The sequence below is a fragment of the Engystomops pustulosus genome, chromosome 3 (genome assembly GCF_040894005.1).
Source record: "Engystomops pustulosus chromosome 3, aEngPut4.maternal, whole genome shotgun sequence".
NCBI classification, from domain to species: domain Eukaryota; kingdom Metazoa; phylum Chordata; class Amphibia; order Anura; family Leptodactylidae; genus Engystomops; species Engystomops pustulosus.
Window position 1 is genome coordinate 137,637,589 of NC_092413.1, and position 12,783 is coordinate 137,650,371.

General features: G+C 40.4%; 1 protein-coding gene across 1 annotated transcript in view; it reads right to left on the reverse strand.

Moving 5' to 3' along the window:
* Window positions 1-12,575, reverse strand: part of TINAG (tubulointerstitial nephritis antigen) — a 75,899-nt gene extending 63,324 nt beyond the window's left edge. Inside the window, exons 1-2 of the mRNA XM_072142266.1 lie at window positions 12,177-12,575; window positions 9,412-9,475 (exon numbers count right to left, since the gene is read on the reverse strand). Coding sequence (XP_071998367.1) covers window positions 9,412-9,475; window positions 12,177-12,549 — 437 coding nt within the window. The 5' untranslated portion in view covers window positions 12,550-12,575. The remainder of the gene's footprint in view (window positions 1-9,411; window positions 9,476-12,176) is intronic.
* Window positions 12,576-12,783: the final 208 nt, after the last annotated feature.

Genomic DNA, 12,783 nt, shown 5'->3' on the forward strand with positions numbered 1-12,783 from the left:
AAATAGCTGCAGAGCCGCAAATACAGATCAAACACATATGTCTCCTGTGTGGCATCTATGTGACATCCATATTTTTCACGCTCCCTTAGACTTCTTTGAAGGCACTGGCCGCAAACACTTGGAGGAAAAATACCTGCTCTGAGTCTAATACAGCCTCCACATGAAAAAAACCCTTTCAAGTGCATGGGTTCTACGGAATTGTGTCAATCCTCAAAAAAAAAAAACCTGCATTTGTAGCCTTATCCACCAGTGGAAAGGCCATCTGTAGTAGATGGTAAGATTAGTTCAAAGGCAGGCAACCAAACTAAATATGGAGGATGTGAACTACAGCAACCAGTAAGATTATATAAAATAGGGTTATTTCTTTTAAACAACATTACTTTTAATAGGTTTTTCAAAAAGTAATAGGTCAGTTGGAACTACATGATATTTTTTGATTATAAATAAAATGTAGTAGTAGTAGCATACACTAGACTGCTAGTACACAGCATAGCCCCATGCCACTATAGCATTGTTATTTTGTCTTTTATAGTTTAATTAAGAGTAAAGTGTTTACTTGGCTACAAAGTCACCAGTAATTTATGATATATGTAGAGGGCATAAAGGACAAGGAAAGCTGACCTTTTCCTACACATTGCAATAATGAATTTTTGGCCTCTAACTCCCTAAACCAATTACTGCTGCGGTGCACATCTGTGTAATCTGCCTGTATAGTCTGTTCTTCTCAGGATATATCAATAACAGCAGAGCTCACTTTTGATCATTTGAGAATACATAACTTTATGTTCCAGAACTATACCAGAAATGTATGACTCACATACTAAGATGATATAAAGACACTAAAATGAATGTACAGTATATTTATATGTAAACATTTGAAGGTAACCTGCCAGCAGATTTGATAAAACAAGGCTGCGGACAATGCTAGGTAACAGCCCTGGAGATGTGTGTGACCATGCCTTTATGTGAGTTTGTAGCCTCAGGCCACGGAAAAGAATTGATTTTGATTCTAGATTGAAGCAGCACTAGTGTAGTATATACATCTCCCTGCATTTACAGTTTGGAACTACAAAGGTGTCTACATATCTGTGGTATGAGATGGCACTATTTTAATCATGTGCTATGACAAAGTGTAAGCTGCTATGCTATCTATGCTTTATATTGTATACTGTGGGGGGATTTATCATTGCTTGTACATTACTTTTTATTAGAATTTTTTATATAATTTTTTAAAACTTTTTTTTCATATGTTCAACATATAGGGGGTCACACCCTGATGACGTTACTGGGCGAGACACTCACGACCAAGGTGGTGGCGGCCAGTCGTAGTCAGCATGTAAATGTCCTTGCCTCCTTTTTTGTCCTAGCCTGCATCTTTGCATTCAAATGATAAACACCTATGATTGGTGTCACGGTGCCTGTGAATCCTCTTCTTACAGCCTTCAACCGCAACAAAACTTTTAGGAACATACTAATGCGGGAAGGAGTTATATTAGAGGAAAATTAAGGGTAGCTACATCTGCATTTACATCTCTATGTGACCACCCATATTTTTGCAGCCAGTCATGGATTTTGTTAGCACATAATAACATAGACAATTGCCTATAGGCTCATGTTTACAGCACAGTCCCATTTTATTTTTTGCTTAATGTCTCCCTCAAAAGCAATTCAGCATGTTCTGGGGCACGCCACATGTATTCAAGAGTTATTTTGCTGATGTTACTCTACATCCAAATGAGTAAATGGTCCTTGTACTGCAGATCTATAGAATAAGGATCCAAGAAACAAGTGTGCCCACCTTTAAAGGGGTTGTCCGAGTTTAAAAAAAAAAATATATGTGGCCGGGAGCGGGGTTACTAAAACAATAAAGCTGTACTTACCTCCCGGTGCCCTCCCGTATCCAGCGCTGCTGTCGCTCCGGGGGCCATGTAAACAAACATGGCCGCCGGAGCAGCGCTGGACTCAGCTTCCGGCCGGATGCGACAACCTTCCGGTCCCCATACACAATGCAGTGTATAGGGACGGATAGGCGTACCCGGCCACGGCCGGCCGGAAGCTGAGTCCAGCGCTGCTCCGGCGGCCATGTTTGTTTACATGGCCCCCGGACCGGAGCGACAGCAGCGCTGGATACGGGAGGGCACCGGGAGGTAAGTACAGCTTTATTGTTTTAGTAACCCCGCTCCCAGCCACATATATTTTTTTTTTTAAACTCGGACAACCCCTTTAAATCAATTAATAAAAGTTAGACTAATGCCGTAACAAGAATCATGTGGAAGCCATGTATATAATTTAGATAAATCAATGAATACTGGTGGAATTTCAGCCTTAGCAATTGTATTTTGTTCCACCATATTTTCCCAAAGGAACAGGAATAATTAGAACTAGAGACAGATAAGCTTAGTCATTAAGAGCACATGGAGGCACAGTCCATTTCTTTTGTGGTTCAATTGGTGCTTTAGGACACAGGTTAAAAAATTTAAGTGTGTGTTTCCAGAGGGGAAACTGTTTGCATTGCAGATAAAGGATATTCCCAATCTGCAACTGCCTTGGGAAAATACTGAGCCTACAAATGCAAGATTTTACTTCATGGGCTGCATGTTCAACACAGAGATAAAGGTGCAATAAAGAAATGTCATGGTTTGTAAGTGTCAGGTAGTCATTGTCAGTCTGTAAGCTATATTTTGCAGCAGATAGTCCATACAGCATATGCCAACCATAAATAAATTAACATCCCTATACATGAGCCAACCGCTGCAGAACATCCCCATACATGAGCCAACCGCTGCAGAACATCCCCATACATGAGCCAACCGCTGCAGAACATCCCCATACATGAGCCAACTGCTGCAGAACATCTCATACATGAGCCAACCGCTGCAGAACATCCCCATACAGACGGCAACCGCTGCAGAACATCCCCATACACGAGCCAACCGCTGCAGAACATCCCTATACAGACGCCAACTGCTGCAGAACATCCCCATACAGACGCCAGCCACTGCAGAAAATATCTATACATGAGCCAACCGCTGCAGAATATCCCCATACAGACGCCAACCGCTGCAGAACATCCCTATACAGATGCCAAACGCTGCAGAACATCACCATACATGAGCCAACCACTGCAGAACATCCCTATACACGAGCCAACCACTGCAGAACATCCTTATACACGAGCCAGCCGCTGCAGAACATCCCTATACAGACGCCAACATGTGTCTAAGCTGCTGCAGAACCTCACATTAATGTAGAAATGCAGTGGTGGGGGAAGATATGTGGGGATGATGCAGAGGGGTCTCAGGAGAGCTTCATAGCTGCACACAGGACACTAAGGGGTTAGTGCAGAGTGTAAGGAGACACTGGGGGGAGGGAGGACTTATCTCTGGATGATTCCTGGCTGCTGACTCCTTCTCCTCAGGTGCTGGATGGCTCCGGAGTATGCAGCACTCTCCTCTGGATGAATCTCCCGCGCTGCTACATCCAGCGCTGGGATTGGCTGCAGGCAGACAGTCTCCTCCCCTCCCTCTCTCACACATGGAGGAGGCTGCTGCAAGGAGGGAGACAGAGGTGCCGCCCCTGAATTTACCCCGCGCTGCTCTGCCAATTACATCCAGGGGCATAACTACAGCCAGGGTCACAACAGGGGCCCCGGACATACGGCTGAATATGGGCCCCTGGTCTTGGCAGGCATATTAGCAGTTGCTGCGGCTGTAGTTACGACCCTGGATAGGAGCCCCGGCTGCGAGCCAGATGCGGCCATCAAAAGAGCCATATCTGGCTCACGGGCCATAGGTTATAGGAGTTATTCGAGATAAATTAAAAATACAAATGTGGCTGGTCGGGGGCTGATTAAAAAAATAATCCCTCCCAGTGTCTCGCACCACTGTCTCTCCAGTTTGTGCCCAAGTTTGTTTACAGGGGCACTAAAACCGTTCTGTGAACAGATTCTGACCGGCCAAGTATTGTATCAGGTGCTGAGAGAGACTCAAAATATTCAAAACAACTTTTTGGATGTTAGTTAACCCTTCGGATTTTCACAGGAGTTAAAAATAAGTGTAGATCAAATATACACAAAGTATTTTGATTAATTAATACTTCATTTAGTCTTAAAATGTACATTCGCAAAGGATAAATGTACCCCATCGGTTGTTACATAATTTCTCCTGAGTAGTATAAGGCAGGATGTAGTCGTGAATTGTTGTATTGGCATATAATGGGCCGGATTTGGCTGTAATAGTTTTTAAGGCGCCATCTTGCAAACTGAACCCCAGAAGAAATTTATCAATGAGTAAAGTGATCATTTTAACACCACCATAATATAATAAAAAATGGACCAAAGAATAAGAAAAATTACTTATCATTTTTTTATTTGTGCAAGGGTTTAAATTAGAAATGACACTCCATTGTTTTAGGTTATTTCTCCAAAGTAAGGAAATACCTAACATGTGCATGTAAACCAGTGTATGGTCACATGGTAGGGCATAGAAGAGAGCTGTCTTTTCTTATTACATAGCTGGATAAGATTTCAGCTGCCATGATGCGCTTTAAGAGCCAATGAGGCGCAAAACAGTAGAAAACTATGCCCCTCAGGTTATTTATGAAGCAGTATAGTAGCCATTTTGACAATACAGTTGCTTTCAAAGAATTAATGTGCAAAGGCTGCATTTTTGCCATACTTTCCATTTTAGTGCCCAATATGTTGGACACAGCTTGTGCCACTAAGAAAAATGCTCTCTTCAGTTATTATACTGTGTTCCTGAATTTAAAAACACCCTAAAAGTTGCCATATTCTTTTACATGAAAATACGACAAAGCTATGTGCATATGAGGCTCAGGCTGGTGATTTACACTGAATTGGCAGACAATTGCAGAGGCTCTGAAGTAAAACTACAACAAGTGACCCCACTTTAGAAATAAAATCCCCAAAGGACTTTATCAAGTGGCAGGCTGTCCCTAGAGATGGCTTCTATAAATTTATCAAACAGTAATGGTTGGTGCAAAGTGAAAATTGCTATTTTCTTTTACATATTTTGGCTAGTAAGTTGTGCCCATCCCATAATTGTATCATGGGCAGTTGCATGAACCAATAGAATTCAATGCCATCATGTGTTAGCCACAATGTTCATGCAATGTTTATATTACTGAGGCTTTTTACAGTGTCCAATAATGAAGCCTTTCAGGTATTTGTCAAGAACTTTATAAAGGACTCATTGGGGGAAAATAAATAATCCACTTGCATCAGATTTCTGGTGACATTTGCTTCTAAAATGCATTTCATCACTTTTATCACAGCTTTTAGACCCAACTTAAAACCATAGCAGAGAACGTCCCCCTGGTTACCTTACGCCGGAGCAAAACATTGCAGGACCACAAAGTGTGCAGCAGACTCCCAGATGTGGGCAATGAGAGTAATTGGTTAAGAAAAGCTGCCCCCATAGGTAATCACAAATGTGGAAGCTGCACTCACTGCGCCCAAATGATCAAGGGTAAATTCTTGAAAATTGGTGGCTTGGAACATAGAATCAGGCAATTAATTACCTGTAGGTCCTGCTTGATCATATATGTTATTTTCTGCCCATGCGATTTAACATAGGTAAAACAATAATCCCCAGATTCAGGGAACAGAAGAACTCAGTATGTAGCAGCAAAGGAGCTCCACGCCTCATAGAACATGTCAATGCAGCCCATGGAGGTAACACTGATCTGCTCACCTTCGCAGGTATTGAGCAGGTCCTGATACCAAGACACGAGGGGATAGACATAAATTGCTACTTAGAAAAGAACCCCCACTGCACCAATCTGATTGGAGGCATTGAAAAGAGGATTTCCTTCTCAAACCTGACATCAGTTCTCTGTCAAGTCTGTCGCTTTGTCTCGCTGTATTATAGGTGTGGGGCAAAACGAATGGTTTGTCTCTGCATACTAATGTTTTTAACCAATACTGTGTCCTCGAGGTTGTAGGTGTCACTACATGACATAGCAGCCTCTCCTGACGCCCTCATTTAAAAGGCAGGTGAGGACGCCTAGAGAGTCAGGCAAGTAGAAGCGCTAGGCTAGCGCAAAACAACTCGTCCCTGTATAAAGATGCATTCCTCCAGCCATCCTCTTCTTTTGTGCATGACATTTTAAGATGAATTCATAAAGAAAGAAGTTTTAAAGAAGCGGTGAGTGCCAGCTTTTCTTTCCTCTGATTTATCCTCTGCAAAATAAATTTGAGCAGCACAAATCAGCACAAACATAGCACAACTGATTGGCACCTGTTTTGTTTGATTTGGGCAATGTAAACTCTGGAAACTTTTATTAATATCTTAAAATGAAAAGAGCACAAACAAAAATTTCTGCTGCACAAACCAGCACAAATGTAGCATAAATGTTTCACGCTAATTTTGTTTGATTTGAAGAAGATTGGGGGCCAAATTCCCTCATGTACTTAAAGAAGGTCTAACTTGTCAGTCTTACACTGCACTTAAATTTATCATCACAGTGATAAATAACCAATATGTTGAAAAAACAACTTCATAAAGAAATGTTCTGCAAATGTACACATTAGCTGCTGTGATTTTGTTTTTTGTGCAATCTTTTATCAGCTTGAAGAAAAGCATTAAAAGTAATTCTTGACAACAGTAAATAATCTTTTGGTTGCCATGACAGACAAGCAATGGAGAAAATAAGAAAAGGGAAAAAGTTAGTCACTAAATAATAAGTACCGTATATACCCGAGTATAAGCCAAGGCACCTAATATTACGACAAAAAAAATGGTAAAACTTTTTGACTCGAGTATAAGCCGAGGGTATGAAATGCAATGGTCACAGGCTCCATGAGTAATGAAATGCATTAGTTAATGCAGTATTGATGTTAGTGATATTAACCCCTTCCCGACGCGCGCCGTACTAGTACGGCGCGCGCCGGGTCCGGGTGCATGGAGAGGGCTCGCGGGCCGAGCCCTCTCCATAGCCGGTAAGTCTTTGCTGCATATTGCAGCAAAGGCTTACCGGTAACACCCGCGATCGGTGCTAGCACCGATTGCGGGTGCTTTCACTGCGATGGCCGCCGGCAATGCTGCCGCCATCTTGCCGCACATCATCGCTCCTCGATGACGTCACGGGGAGCGGTGATCCATTGCCATGACAGCTTCGGGTCTCACGGAGGCCCGAAGATGTCTTGTTTTAACACATTCGTTACAATGTGCTATCAGCACATTGTAATGAATGAGGAGTAAAATCCCCATATACTGCCATATTGCAGTATGGCAGTATATGGTAGGATCGATCAGACAACCTAGGGTTAAAGTACCCTAGGGAGTCTGAAAAATAGTAAAAGTAAAAGTAAAAAAAAGTTAAAAAAAAAAAAATTATAATAAAAAAACCTAAAAATTCAAATCACCCCCCTTTCCCTAGAACTGATATTAATATTAATAAACAGTAAAAATCATAAACACATTAGGTATCGCCGCGTCCAAAAATGTCCGATCTATCAAAATATAATAACGGTTTTTCACTGCATTTAACTCCGTAACGGAAAATAGCGTCCAAAGTCAAAAATGAAATTTTTTTGCCATTTTGGAAAATATAAAAAAATTAATAAAAAGTGATCAAAAGGTCACACAGTCCTAAAAATGATATCAATGAAAACGCCATCAAAAGTCGCAAAAAATGACACCACCCACAGCTCCGTACACCAAAGTATGAAAAAGTTATTGCCGCCATAAGATGATAAAATAAAAAAAAAAATTTTTGTACAGGAGGTTTTAATTTTTTTAAATGTATGAAAACATTATAAAACCTATACAAATTTGGTATCTCCATAATCGTAGCAACCCAAAGAATAAAATAGACATGTCATTTGGGGCGCACAGTGAAAGCTGTAAAATCCAAGCCCACAAGAAAACGTCACAAATGTGTTTTTTCACCATTTTCACTGCATTTGGAATTTTTTTCCTGCTTCCCAGTATGCACCATGGAACATTAAATACCATCACTACGAAGTGCAATTTGTTACGCAGAAAATAAGCCATAACAGAGCTCTTTATGTGGAAAAATAAAAAAGTTATAGATTTTTGAAGGTGGGGAGTGAAAAATGGAAGTGAAAAAACTAAAAAAGGCCAAGTCGTTAAGGGGTTAAATTTCTCACAACACATTAAAGGCAGAATCCTATTTACAGCTTCTATACCCTTCCATGTAGGTTTACTACACCCCTTGAAGCCACAGTTTAGTTTGTTTAGATGTTAATGTGCAGATGTAACAGTCCTTGTATGCACATACGTTAGGAGACAGACTGAGTGTCAGGACTGCACTTGTTCTACTTGAGCACAGTAAGTTTATTAGTCCTGCTGATAGTGAGCACTCTAGTGACTCAGCGGGAATAGTGTATCTAATTGTTACAAGAGTTAGTGAAGTTTGTAAGTGCAGCTAAAACACACTTCAGGTACCTGCAGAATCAGCTCCTCTGCTGTAATTGTCCTAAGGCTGCACATATACAGCTTCTGTAGCTAGGACTGCTCTTCCCCTCTGCAGACACAGTCTCCTGTGTTTACACTGCTGACCTGACCTGCTGACCCTTCCTGTCTGCTTGAAGCTCCGTATGCACTGCTTCTCAGGCCGGCAAAAAGGTGCTGTATCTCCCCTGTTTGCAGGCTCAGCCTTGCACATGCTTGAGCTCCATCCTTGTGATCAGCAGCTCGTCCCTTCGTCCCCCGCTCTGCCTCTCAGCCAGCGATCTATCCCTGGTGATTTAGCTTCCAACACCCTGCTGACATAGCTGCCCGGCTCCGTCACACATGCTGTATCAGGTGTGCTTTTTATACTAACTCGAGTATAAGCCGAGTAGGGCTTTTTCAGCACATAAATTGTGCTGAAAAACTCGGCTTATACTCGAGTATATACTCGAGTAAATATAATAAGTAAAAATAAAGAGATTTAGTGGAGTTCTCAAGCATATCTTTATCCACACCCTTGAAGCCATGGAACACATGGACGTTTTAGTAAGACCAAGGTCTGTATCCTAAGCTGTCCGGTCTAGGGACTGTATTAAGATCTGTTGTCTTACCAGTTTTGTAAAATATTGTCAGGCATGTGCATTGTATGTTATTGTATGTTCTGAGCTGTAATAGCCATTTTATGTACAGGCATCTGTTAATGGAGAGTTGTTTAGTCTGGGGTCTGTCTGTTTAGCTATTCTGTTGAGTGAAGAACATGTGCATAGTTTTTGAGAAAAACTACATCAGCCACCGACTGGATAAATCAGGAGGCCTAAGCATTATTAAAGTAGTGGTGACTTCTTGGTAAATGGTTATTACACACTTAGGTTTATATATACTTGTGACAGCACTGTAGTTTAAATACAGTATTATGACAGTAACTCTGTATTTCATACAAATACAAATGACAATGTAATAAACGCACGGTATTTACCAGTAATTGCAGTTGTCTTTCTGTATTGATTTATCTTGATAATATGATCCATCTTTATAGCATCCTGTCAATGAAACATATAATTTTATTCCTTGCTTTGCTTTCATGATCTCCTGATATTGAAGTAGCATATCTTCAGTAAGCATCTCAAACAAGAAAAAAAAATATTGGATGAAATAAGCTTGATATTTTAGCATTTTCACATCTACACAAGATGTAAGTGATCTGCAGGATTAGAAAAACAAGCAAAAAACAAAAAAGCAATAACATACTGTATATACTCGAGTATAAGCCGACCCGAGTATAAGTCGAAGTACCTAGTTTTACCACCCAAAACTGGAAAAACCTATTGACTCGAGTATAAGCCGAGGGTGGGAAATGCATTGGTCACAGCCTCCCAGTATATAGCTGCCAGCCCCCTTCAGTATATAGCCTTCCAGCCCCTTTCTGTAGATAGCCTGCCAGCCCCTTTCTGTAGATAGCCTGCCAGCCCCTTTCTGTAGATAGCCTGCCAGCCCCTTTCTGTAGATAGCCTGCCAGCCCCTTTCTGTAGATAGCCTGCCAGCCCCTTTCTGTAGATAGCCTGCCAGCCCCTTTCTGTAGATTGCCTGCCAGCCCCTTTCTGTAGATTGCCTGCCAGCCCCTTTCTGTAGATAGCCTGTTAGTCCCATGTTGCCAGTAAAAAATTAATAAACTTACTACTCACCATTCCGTGCGCACGGAGCTGTTGCGAGCCGGCATGAAGACAGAAGAGGCACGGCCACGGAGCTGCCGCGGACCTGTGGCATGAAGATGAAGAGGAGCTGTCCGGGCCGTCGGAATGGTGAGTAGTAAGTTTATTATGTATACCCAAGTATAAGCCGAGTGTTGAATTTTTAGCACAAAAGTTTTGCTAAAAAAACTCGGCTTATACTCGAATATATACGGTATACAACCTATGGACAAGGCTGGTGATATTTTTTGGAAGATAGCAGCCATGTTTTTCTAATTCTAGACATGCAATAATCACATTAGAGCCTTCCAATAGAGGTATATATCACAATTTTACAAGCTCTAAAATGTTCCACTGTAAATTCATACGGTTTTTTACATTCCCCCCCAAAAAACCATGTTAAAATTTCATAGTGAACTAACTTATTCCATATAGCAAAATTATGTGTCAGATCCTCTTCATATCTGGCGCCTAAACAAACTGGCACAGGTTATAGTTAATGTTTTTTATTGCTGCTGAATTCATAACATGGCACATTACATGGTGCCTCTAGAAAGTACAATTTGTCCTACAGAAAACAAACCTTTACACTTCTCTGTAAATTGAATAATTCGTTTTTGAAGTAAAAAATAAAATGGTAAAATGAAAATGACCTTGCCCTCGGGTTTCAATTTGATTTGCGTACTATAGTGTCTACATGATGAAGTGTGCAGTTTCTAATTTATTATGCTGATTTATTTAAGTGCAACCCATAAAATTACTTATTGCAGTAGTATATCTTTACTGTTGCAAAAAGAAACATACAAGTGAGAAAACTCTTGTATGTAAAAAGATCTAGATGTAATCATGACCACAAATTCATGTCAGGGGGTACTATGGCATACTTCAATACTACTAAACAGCTACTCCAAGGAAGGAAGCAGCACTCCAAGATAAATAGTGAATGTTTATTCCACAGGTGCTCTACCTTTGTAGGTATCAAAGTGAAGAGAGAGCACTCCAAGAAGTGTTGAAAGGGGGTGATCCTTTATTCCATGAACCGTGACATTTCGGTGTGAGTTTACACTTGAGAAAAGTCTAAACTCACACCGAAACGTCGCGGTTCATGGAATAAAGGTTCACCCCCTTTCAACACTACTTGGAGTGCTGCCTCTTCACTTTGATACCTACAAAGGTAGATAGGGTGGTAGGTGGACCTATAGGACGTGAGGATAGTCCCTGCAATCTTTAGCAAATTTTTATTCAGTATATATGTAAATTTACATATGCGGCTAATGGAGCGTGGCGTAACACAGTTACTTTAATGTGGTTTACACTTTGTAAAATGCTTGAGACCATTTGGTTTCATGACTTCTGTAAATCATAACAAGCAATGTGTGTTTTCATCTTGACATATGATGCATACTTTAAAAAAAACTGGGCCAGATCTATCAATGTTCATACTTCATTTTTCTGGCATGTTTTGGTTAATTTTACAACATTTTTGTCTGAGATTAATTTAAAAGCTGCAACAATTCTTTTGGCATACCTGTGAAGTAAGCATCATTTTTTGATTTTGGATTGTTTTGTGGATGGTGTGTCATGCAATATGGAGTGAAATTTATGAATGGCAACATCTCGATTAGTCTCTGAAAAGCCACAAAAGCCTACCACAGAAAACCTGAATTAAAATCCAAGACACATCCAACACTCCTGACATGCTAGGTCAGCGTGGTCAGTTTTAAAAGGTGCATAACACTGCAGGAGCTGAAGAGACAAAATTTCATCACAACCATTCAACATTTTGATGAAAAAAACTAAAAGAAGAACAGCCAAAAGAAAACAATGTTATATCGGCCCAATGTTTCACTTTTGAATATGTACGTTTTGTGCTACATTTTTATGTCTTTTACTGCAGCTTCCTTATTTCTCTACATACCATAAAACAACAACAAGACAACCTTACTCTTTGATCCATACAAACCTGATATTTTTCCCACCCAATGTGCAGAACATAAAGGTAAAGGGAATTCAATTAATTCAGTTGAAAAGTAGATAAACTGTTTAACCTTACCTGTGCTGGCTGGGAATGAAGTGGAAGGTAAAATTGTTGTTGAAGGGTCTTCCAAATTCTGGCCAAGGCAAGTGATCCAGAAATCTGGGCAGCAGTCTACATGTCCTATTGGTGCCTGGTCACAAAAAGTGTCACAGTAACATGTTGCATTTTTCCCTATGTAAAACAGGTTGCAGTCATCATTTCTACTGTCACAACAGCCATTTGTGGTGCAGTAATTTTTTTTATCCAGTGATCTTTTTGCTCTTGAACTCTCTGATATTTTATTTTCTTCTGAAGAATAGAGATTTACCATAAGGCGTCTTTCGGAAATAACTTCTCCAAAATAAAAAATAATTAAGAGAAGTAAATAAATATAATACACACGGCCCATCCTCACTTAGGAGGTTACTGCTCACTGTCTGAACTAGAATTTACATGGAGACATACAGTCGTATCGAATGTGAACTTTGTTAGGTAATTCAGATTAAAAATTAACTATTGTTATCAAGTGATCAGCTAGAAAATGTGAAAAAGCTATTAAAATGTGCAAACATAAATAAATGACACAGACTTTGAACCTCTAATTGTTGCTATAAAATAAATAACTTAAGTATAGATCATTCAT